Source organism: Ricinus communis, chromosome 8 (genome assembly GCF_019578655.1).
Source record: "Ricinus communis isolate WT05 ecotype wild-type chromosome 8, ASM1957865v1, whole genome shotgun sequence".
In the NCBI taxonomy this organism is placed as follows: domain Eukaryota; kingdom Viridiplantae; phylum Streptophyta; class Magnoliopsida; order Malpighiales; family Euphorbiaceae; genus Ricinus; species Ricinus communis.
In genome coordinates, this window is record NC_063263.1 from 15803621 (window position 1) to 15815174 (window position 11554).

Sequence of the window (11554 nt, forward strand, 5' to 3'; positions counted from 1 at the left end):
GTTCAATCTTAAAAGTTAACACCCGCCAAAACCAAATTGCTAGCCATAGCCCAGATGGAAAGCAAAAACAAAAACAAAATTCATTTGTTTTCGCTCTCCCTTATTTTCAATTCCATCTTATTTGCTTCACTTTCAAATGCCATCTCCTCCTGCAACGGCCCATGTCAAACCTTGAATGACTGCGACGGTCAGCTCATTTGCATCAATGGACAATGCAACGATGACCCAGATATTGGCAGCCATATATGTAGCGCAGGCGGTAGCGACTGTCAGGCCTCTGGCTCTATGACATGTGCAGACAAATCTTACCCTACATACACATGCTCACCTCCAGTAACATCAGCTACAACTGCTAAACTAACTTTGAATAATTTTAGCAAAGGGGGAGATGGAGGAGCGCCATCAGAGTGCGACGAGGACTACCATGACCCGACGGAGAGCGTGGTGGCGTTGTCGACAGGGTGGTATAATGGAGGGTCAAGATGCGGGCAGATGATAAGGATCAGCGCTAGTAATGGGAGAAGTACCACGGCTAAGGTTGTTGATGAGTGTGACTCAAGAAATGGGTGTGACAGTGAGCATGCATACCAGCCTCCTTGTAGGAACGACGTTGTTGATGGGTCTGATGCTGTCTGGGGAGCTTTGGGTTTGGATAAGAGTTTGGGTATTGTGGATGTTACATGGTCGATGGCCTAGGTCCTAGGTTGATGATGATTAAGCTCTATCAAGACGAGGTCTGTTAATATATAGACCATAATTATGTGACAATAAAAGGCTTAATTCTCAAAAAATTCAATACTTTAAGCTTTATTTTTAAATTATCCGATTCTTACAATATTTTCATAGCATTTACCATTTTTTATAAAAAAATTTCTATTATAGGATTTCGATCATTTAAAAAGAGAATTCGATTGGTGTTTGCTGACATGGCACTGGAGCTAATTAAATATATATATATATATATATATAAAAAGCAAGCCACATCAGGAAATCACTTGCTGATATGATCATTTATCAAAACACAATGTTTTATTGAAATGAAATTACTTTCAAGACTAATTTCTCTTCTCTCATTTAAAAAAAATAAATAAAAGAGAGTCGTTTATCGTAACTTCTCCAGTACTTTAAAGAATAACTTCCCTTTTCCACTCATACTTTCTTTCTTCTCAATCCAAATCCTATTTAGAACGTCGTTCAATCTATTGTGCATCATCACCCTAATCTCCTCACCTCTAATTTGTCTTACATGAGGCTTTGGATTTCTTTGGTTTTGATACCACCAGATCTAGAACAAGTGCTTCACCATTGTCTTTCTCACTTTCATTTCTATTTAGTTTAGTATACTTTTTATTTTATTTTATTTTATTGATGATTGATAATGAATGCGAGATGTAAAAAATGGTTTCTTGAAACAGATGGTTGATTATGAGTGCAGGATGCAAAAATGGGTTTTTGAAACAGATCAAGAATTTATCAGATATAGAGAGAGAAACAAGTGTTAGTACTAATAGATGTGTGGATTTGGGGAGAACTGCACTTTATATTGCAGCCGAAGATTATTCACTTGTCTCTAATTCTTCTCTTCCTCTTCCTGTTGAAATGCAGTTCCACCTTCAAGAATCTTCAATGCAAAAGCAATTTCACCTTCAAGAACCCTAGCTTATGTGTTTCTAGCAAGATGGAGATGAATTGAACGAAACGTTGTGTTTTGATTCATTTATCAAAACCCACCGTCTTGATAAATGATCCATGTCAGTGAGTGATCTGCTGATATGGCTTGTTTTTGTTTTTGTATTTAATTAGCTCCGGTGGTGCCACATCAACATACATTTCAAATTACTGGAATCCTATAATAGAAAAAGAATTGCAAGAATGGCAATTGCTATGAAAATTTTGTAAGAATTAAATAAGTTAGGAAAAACGCTTAAAGTATAGGAAATTTTGGGTATTTAGGCCAAATTAGAATACCCATTTAGTTTTCATTTTATTAATGATTATTATCCAATATATAAATTGAAAGGTGTCTGGATTTCTATTTTTTTCTATTCCTCAATTTTGGAGATTTTTGAATTGATAATTTCATATTTCTGGAAACACTATCAGTAACTTTCCAATCAAATGAATTTGTGAATACAGAATCAAGATAATTCTCCCCTAATTTGTCATTTGCTTATTAGAAAGAAATTGAGCCTTTTTTTCTTTTTCCTGGTGAGAACGTGAAGTCAAATCACATTTCAGGGAGAGCATCTTAATTAGAATGGCAGCTACCTTGTCAACACAGTTTTTTCTTATGGGTCTCGTGCAATGTCCTGGGTTCGAAGGAGGAAATTGCTGAATTGTGGGTATCATGTTGCACTCACTATCCATTGGCATAGCCCATATTGGGATATTTTCATAGGTTTATGGACTTTCTTGCTATATGGGCTTTCCGATAGAATAAGATCTTGTACAGACTATAGTACCATTCCCTTTTTTGTTTTTGTTTTTTCTTTTTCTTTAATGAGATTCGATACTTATATAATATACTTAAGAAAAATATTAATGTGGAATTTAAAAACAAAAACCCGAAAATGGCAATGTTTTGAGTCCACAACCATATCAAAAATGAAGCATGAAACTCTTAGCAATACAATAGCTAACTTTACAAGTTGATGTTATTTTTTTATTCTAGAAATGCCATATCCAAAAGAGGGCCGGGGGGTTGTACCATTGCTCCTTGTCCTGTCATTACCATAAAGAAATAAATGTTGAGGGACAAAACAAAACACATCTATATAAAGCATGCAGTAGGCTTTGATAAAGATCGAGTGAGTATATATATATATATATATATATAATATAGGAGAAATCAAGGCCAAGCCAAGCCAAGACAATTTCCAAAGGTGGGCATGTTTCAAAATTCACTTGCAATGACACGATAGATTTCTTGCTAATTTTATTTTGATTTTTCATTTTTCACAAATAAAATGTTTTTCTTTTCCTTTTGATGTGATAACAATGATGATAAGAGACATCCCCATTTTCTTGATGTTGTGGTTGTGGTTGTCCATCGCCAATAGGTCACATGAGAATATATACACATGAGACTTGGATAGATTTATATTCTTGTTTCTTCAAACGTGGACCCTCTCTCTCTCTCTCTCTCTCACTTTCCTTTTTTTTTTTTTTCTTGATCGATGCTTTCTTTCTTTCTTTTCATATAGCACATGAATGGTCAATGTGACCCGCAAATCACCCTGTCAATTTTCATCCCTCCTTCTTTCCCAAGTACAATACTAACCCTAACCCTATCTAGAAACAAGTACAAAATACAAGCTTGTGCATCTCCTAAATAGGAATAAGGTTTCAATTTGATCCTTATACTTTGATGGTGGGCTCAATTTAACCATTTTCCATTTCTATGGCTAATTTTTTTCCTAAACTTTTGCAAACATATTCAAATTTTTTTTTTTTTGAAAGAGTGAGTTGCACCCAACATTTAATACAAACTCAATTTGGTTACTCAACCTTTTCACATGCTTGATTTGAACCTATTCAAAAATTATTTAATTATATTTGATTTAACTGTCTAATTAAATTTATAAATCAAAATTTTCTTCTATATCCTTAAAATTTTATTTAGTTGATTAAGCAAGTAAACAAGTTGGAAGTGGTGCGGTCTTAATACTAATGGTGACAATAACTTTAATTTCTTAGACTGCATGTGGACTTTAATTTCTTAGATTGCATTTATTCTTTTAGAGTGATAGATTGATACTTTGTGAGTCTATATATATTATCTTTTTAATTGATAAGTGGAGGTCGTAATGTAGAAGTTAATAAAGAGGTAATGATAGTATTGAATTGTAAATTTTCATATATATATTTTTATGATAATTATGGTGATTATTTTTCTTAAAGATAGTGGTTGTAGCAGCAAAGATACTAGAAAGGGTGGTGAATTGGTTTTGATGGATTTAATAAATTTGTAATAATTTAAAATTTATATTAAATTTAATTTAAAAATAAAATAAAATTCAATATGACTATTTAACTCGTCCCCGATTTTAATTTAAGATTTTAATTTAATTCATTAGTCATGATTCGAGCCCAGTTTGACCTCTTTTTACGCTTTTATTATAATGTCCAACTTACTCCCCCACAAAGGAGTGGATTTATTTGAAAAGTTTGAATATTTAATTGATTCTAAAAATGAAAAAGAGCCAAATTAAGCTCATTGTAGATTTCAATGTCCAAATTAAATGTTATTCCTTATTCTTTTTATCACTGTTCAAACATGTGAACAAACAAATATGTACTGTATATTGAACCTTTTGTACAAGAAAAATTAATAAGCCTAAATAAATGATGGGTAAATATAGTAAGGGATTAAAAATTTCATTGAGGTCAATAGTTTCCTTAAGTTCACAGTAAATATCAAAATACATCTACTACGGCAAAAATTAACTTGTGGTATGATATCTCCTTCCAATCAAGCGCATGCCACTTCAATTTTTTTATTTTTCCTCTTCTTTCAATGATCATTTTATATCGATATCTTTTTCAAAATATAAAACAACTTATATATATTATATATATTCACCAATTCATAATGTAGCAAGAAGTAGTGAATATATTTCTCTAACTCTTAACAATATTAAGAGAAAAAGGAATACGAAAGTAACAGTAATTAATACAGTTAAACGACATGGTGCTTTAATATAAACAAAAGAAAGAAACAAAAAACAAAACAAAACTATGGCATAGCTGACTGTATTGCCACAGATATTTATAATATTATTTAATTAATTCTTTTGCAAAATACAACAGTGCCAAAAGCATTCGGAAGAACAATTATGACACCATGGTTATAATTGCCTAACTAGCTAAGACTCGGAAACTTAGTTTTCGAATGAATTGTTAAGTGATTATTTTGTTAGTAGGAATTTTCCTGTTAAAAATGTATAGAAAACATAAAAGGAAATCTCCATCAATACTTCTGAAAGAACAATTTTTTAATGAAACTTGTGGGAATCTTAAATTCAATAATTTTGCTCCAATCTCTCATTGTAAGTCAGAGAAAAACGAAAAAGAAACTGAGAGAAAGTTCAGATAACTCGAACTGCAAACAGTACTAATACAGCAAAGATTAATATTTTATTTATAAGACTCAAAAGAACTTCCATGAAAAGCTCCAGTTTTTATTTCACGTAGAGGGGAACTGGTCAGCTCAGTGAATAATATCAATAAAGCTGGGGGCTACGGCAGAGATGTTATTTATCAAAAAACGAAGAGCAAAACGCCATATATATAAAGAAGGAAATGACATCTATCAAGAAACTGTTAGAAAATAGTGGACATAAAAGGGAGAGAAAGAAATGTATAGAACCCTAGACTTAATAAATTTGGCAGACCAGACCTAAATGAATGACCGACCCTACTAGGGTTATTGTAGTGACGGTTACCCTTTGTTTGGAACAAAGAAAAAAGAAAAGGACATGGGAAATAATAGAGAGGAACAAGAAGAGAAAATATAGAGTAAGGAAAGAAATTAAAGTCTGGGAAATATTTTTATTTTTATTATTTATTTATTTGAATTGAATTGAGCGAGTTTTATTTTTTTATATTTTACTTTTAAAAAAAAAACTATTTCTCTCAAAATGAAGAGGAAATATAAAAAAAAATATTCAAGTAGAAAGTTTTAAATTTTTTTTTAATTTTCAAGTAAAGAGTTAATGCTTGAGATTCATAAATAAAGTATAAACAAATAATAACTTATTGATCTATTATTTTATATTTTTTACCATTAAATAAAAGAAAAAATATATATGTTGATCCATATTTAATAGAGTGTGATTTCTATCCCTTTTCTCCTTATCTTATTGATGGATACTCTAATTTTTAGTTTTTATATTTATTATAATTATTGATAATAATGGGTAGAGAGAGGACCAACTCTTATTTATACACTAATGGTGGTTTTCCATCAAAACACCGATGGTTACAAACTTTCACGTTATAACTTTTATCAATAGTCATAATTATTCAATTCACAACCTTTTATTAACCAATAGAATTTAATCACTAATATTTTATTATAATTATATGAATCATTAATTTTTTACATAAAACAGAAACTGTATTATTTTCTATTATTTTTTTCTTTAATAAGAAGAAATAAGAAGAGATTAAAAAAAATTATATCTACTTTTTAATTTATATTTAAGAAAATTATAATTAAATATAAATATATATCAATTATTAATTATTTTTATTTTAATTTACTGTGATAAAATATATATTTTAAAATAATAAATATGGTAAATGGAAATCTTTTAATATTTGCACCTTTTCGAATTAGAAAAAATAGGAAAAAATAAATGAAGGAGCTCGTTTATTATTTTTATAGAATTTTTCTTTCCTCAACAAACGAAACTTTCGTATCACTTCCCAAACAGAGTGTTATGTTAGTGACATCATTTTGTAAGCTCTCACGTCAGCCTGCGATTGTTCCTTTTGCAGTTATTATGATATTCTAGGTAAATTATATAAAAAAGAAAGAGGAAATATATATTATATGATAAATGAATAAATTATTTTAAGCATTTTTAATTTTAGGAGTGGGCATGGCCCACAACCACACAAGTAGCAGTTAATGTTGTTGTTGTTGGGTTGCCCTTATGTTGGAAAACGTTTTTCTTTAGAGACTAAATGGTGCCTTTCACTTCCATGTCCTTATTGCCAACCCACCTCAACTGGACATCAGATCAGTAGATTTGATAGGGTGTGTTTAGTTGTACGAGTTAAAATTTAATTTTAGTACTTAAACAGTTAATCCAGATTTTTATTTTATTAATAATTGAGGGCATGAATCTCAACCTGATGATGCTGAAAGAAGAAAAGACAAACTAAACCAGCATGCCATCATCTTCTACTGCTCAACAAACCTCAGGTTAGCCAATTTGGGTTTGATACTCCAACCATTGCCGTCTACATCTCCATCAATATTTTACCACCCAACTTTAGTACATCCTTTTCTTTTTCTCTTCATTTTGAGACACAGTGTTACGGATATTTATCGAAAATATTTTTTATTTTTATTTTTATAGTATATGTAAAAAAATATTTATTTTTTATTATAAAACTAAATGTAAACTATGTTACATTACGAGATGTGAAATTGATTGTTGGAGTCGCTAATTTAGTAATTATGCTATATGGAACAAGATCTTGTATTATTATTTAGAAAAAAAATGTATATTTAGCACCTTGTACTTTATTTTTGACATCACCTCCCCTCATTTTTATTTCTTTACACTTCAATTTTTATTAAAATTTAGTCCTTGATTAATAGAATGGTAGCGCGTGTTGCGTACCTATTGTTTAATGGGAGTACTAATGTGAAAGAAAGAAATAAAGATACATATAATGAATTAGGCAATTGATTTATGGCAGATTTTGAATTAGAGATTTTGTGGTGGCTGTAAGAAGTAAAGGGATTAGGTCCTTTACAAACTCTTACATTTAGGGTTTCAGAACTTAACATGCAAAATTACATACAACACCCTTATTCATTATGGGTCTCCTTCTTTAACACTTATCAATCATGTAATTTTAGTCAACGCATATATTAGACCATAGCAAGACGGCGCTAACTTTCAATTAATTAAGAACTAACTTTTAATGAAAATAGATGTTAACTTTTAATTAATCAAGAACTAACTTTTAATGAAAATAGATGTTAACTTTTAATTAATCAAGAACTAACTTTTGATAAAAACATGCGTGTAAGGGCAAAATATAATGAAACAGAAGTATTTTTTCTATCTAGACCCAGTGGTTATTTTTAATTATACATCAGAATTATAAATAAATTATTTATATTTATTAATTTGAAATAATAAAATATAGATCAATAGTTAGAAGAAAAGCTATGGGAATAAAGAAAAGATAATTAAGAAAAAGTAAAGTACTTGTGGTAAAATTCTAGAAAAGAAGAAAAAAAAAGTTTTAAAAAGAATGGAAATTCTCTCAAAGTAAAAGGTTTAAAAGAGTCTCTTTGAACTCAAATACATTACAAAAAGCAAAGGTTCATATGTTTAGAAATGCAAAATTGACATAGACGTGATCCTACATGGGATATGATTTCACTGTCAAAGTTAAATCATTAGATGAGCACTATATGAACAAATGATGATTATAAATGTACTTAACTTTTTCCCTTTTTATTTTTTTATAAACATACAAATTTTCCACTCTCCACTCTCTCTTTGTGAACTTTTACCCTATCACTTTTATCTCCCTAATCAAACTAATGAATCTGCCATCTAATGACAGTGTCATTTTGAGATGATTTGCAACCTCAAACAACCAAGTTCGCAACAGCCACTGTAAAATGGTGAATTATATTGAATTGCTGGGAGCTATACAAACTTTATAAACAAAAAAAGATTAATTCCAGTTAGTTTACATCTTTATTATTTATTATTTATACATTTGATATATTTTTACATACTTTATAAGTAGATTTATCTATAACCTCGTTGACATGTGTTATTAATATTTACATTAATTAAATTATGTATCACCATAATTTTTTATAATTAAAAAACAATCAATATAAATGTTACAGTTGTATCAGCATTATATTTTGATGCAATATACAAATATAAATCTCTTAATAAATGAATTGAGCTATTGAGGTAGCAACATATTTCTTCTATTAACGTAATCAGTTAATTAAGAATAAAATTGCAGATAATAATAAACCTGTGTTGAAACTCAGTGATACTAATTTTGTTTCTAATAATTATATAATCCATTGCATTGTATAAAGATCGCTAAAATCAAACTTAATGACACCCGAGTGGACCCAGTTCAAGCACCCCAAGTATCTTATGCTGGGTCGTTGAGTTTCAACTTCCAATAAGGAAAATGCAAGTAGAACTGCAAGTTTTTTTTAAGTATTTCATGTACTAAAACAGGACAATTTTTTTTTTCTTTTTCTTGTAAGAAAAAAAGAAAACAAAGAAAAAGAAAAGGAAATGAGTACCCTATAGTAGTACATATAGCTGGTTTTAGTATAATAGAGCAGTGAGCATATATGTATATATAATGGAACAAGAATCACCAGGTCCTGCTACTGCTGGTGATGTAATTTCGAGGGGTTGCCCTAACTTCCAGAGTGTATCTTCATACTCATAAATAATCTGATATTTCTTCTAACATCACCGCACTGTCGCAGAATCCCTGGGCCACGTGGGTCACCACAGCACCTCCTCCTTTACCCTACAGCTGCAAAAGAGTGAGTGACAACCTCCCCAAGATCCCACTGCCCTATATTTACATCACATTTCCATCTTTTTGATTGGACTCTCTTATATCGAAAGCATCTACAAATTCTTTATATGTCTCTATTGAACTATATAAAAAATATTATAAATTATCTTGAATAATAATGTATTTTAATAATATTTTTTATCTCGATTTTTATTAATAGAAAAAGAAGATATCATAGTTAAAAATATTAACTTTAAATGCTAAGTTTTTTTTTTAAATATGCAGCTTTTAAAATTTCTTTTAAAAAGAAGAACAAATTTGAAAATCTTTTGATCATAACAAAAGAATTTTTATCTAAAAATTTATCATCCACTAATGTTTATGCTAAATACTAATTCTAATCTAATGGCTAGCATTACTTTTATTATTACCCACAGCCACAGACACGCTATACTAATAATAACACATAAAATAAGAATAATATCTTTTATCTTAATTAATATTCTAGTCGTACCCATGTATCTAACTGTTCATATTTCATTTCTTTCCCTGCAAAAAAATCTCTAGAGAGCAGTACTTTCTCCTTGGCATGCAGAACAAAGTTGTGTGTTTATTACAGCGTATAACGGAAGTAGATAAGGGTTAATTAATGTCAGCACTAATAATAATAATAAGAGGAAGAACCCTAATGGCTAATTATAACAGAGACCGAGTGAGAGAATCCGTACATTGGTGAATGACCGGCTTTTCTTTTTAAGTTTTATCGGTAATCGGTGAGAAAAGTAAAGTGAAAAAAGGAGATGTGTATGAAGCAAAAGATATGGCGGTCGACGACATTCAAAGCGGGGACAGATAATAAATATGTCAGATATATAATATATAGATATAAAATCTCAGGTGGAGTAGTATAATTAGCCACCGGCAGGTGCAGGTGACGTAATCTCCAGTTTGTCCGTACATGTTGCATATGTATATAACCACAGTTTCCTTCAGTATCAGTTGTAGTCTTGTCTACTTCAGTCTCTATCTGCAGCAGCTACAAACAATCACTGGTACTATCTCATAGAACCTAACAAGTTAAAACCCTTCCAATTTCTCTTGCTTTCTTTCTTTTTTATCATCAGATTAAAGCCACTTGGTATGTTACGTAATTGAGTTATTAATCCCAATAAATTGATTCTTCTTTTTTTCCTTTTGCTTCCTGATGGATCAGCGGAGAAAGAAAATATCTTGTTCATAAATTTTCACGTTGTTAATTTTCACATAGAATTAATAATGTGTGCTTCTACATATGTATAATAAAAGAAAGAGTACTTTTATCTTAAATTCTTGATTTGTAGACGTAATTGGACTGGTATGAGTTTTATGAATTTGTTTGCATGCTAATTATAAATTAGGTGGTGTGATTATTTGAAATCAAAGTGTAACAACTGTAATTATTGTAAGAACAAACATAATTAACAGATGACAAGCTGAATATACGAGGATAAAGTAATTTTGAAGGAAAACATGTCTGCATATAAATTAAAATTGATGGTGCTGGAAAATACCCATTCTTGTGAGACATTGCAGATATTGGCAGAGTTGTGAAGCTATTTTTTTTTTGTTGTTTCTGTCTTTTTCTTCTCTTCTTAATGAAGATGTTGCTCCATTTTTTTGTAAGTAGGATACGATGAATATTTACTCCTGTAATATGAAATGATTATGATGAACCCCAAAACTCCAAAGTTAGGTAAAAGAATGATAGCAAGAAAAAGTACAAAACGACACATATAGTTCACCACTCAAGACTCAAGATAACACTCAAAAATATGAAATTATTGGTTACATAAACAGGTAAAATTCACATTTGGGAAAACAAATTAAGATTCATTTATAGAAGGGTCAATTCCTTCAGACAGGACCATCCCACCTCGCCTTTCTCTTTCAAGTATATGTTTTCATGATGGATTTTTGAAATTTATGTAAAATGTACTACATAATATTAATTAATAAAAAACGAATAAATCTACAACTGAGGTTTAGATTCAATTTGTACTCAGACAGACATAATCATATAAATAAGTTACAAACATAGATATAGTTAGATTTAACGAATAAGTACTAATTTAAATTTCCCAAATATCTTTTGCTTGTATAGTTAATTTGTTTTATTATTCTATATTATTTTATATCATTTGTTAAATTTCTAAATACCTTTATTAGTTTACATTTTAAATATAAAAGTAACCCGATTGATAGTTTTTTTTAAATAAAAAATCAAAAAATTAAATTTTATGATTTAGATGCATTATTA

The 11554-nt window shown here is 29.8% G+C and overlaps 1 protein-coding gene across 1 annotated transcript; it reads left to right on the forward strand.

The window, feature by feature from the left end:
- Positions 1-821, forward strand: LOC8264863 (kiwellin). The gene has a single exon (XM_002529381.4). It carries the CDS (start codon positions 55-57, stop codon positions 694-696), a length of 642 nt encoding a protein of 213 aa, XP_002529427.2. The 5' UTR covers positions 1-54; the 3' UTR covers positions 697-821.
- The last annotated feature ends 10733 nt before the right edge of the window (positions 822-11554 follow it).

Bases quoted from the DNA above. Each gene is read 5' to 3' on its own strand.
- LOC8264863 (XM_002529381.4), top strand. From the start codon at position 55: ATGGAAAGCAAAAACAAAAACAAAATTCATTTGTTTTCGCTCTCCCTT.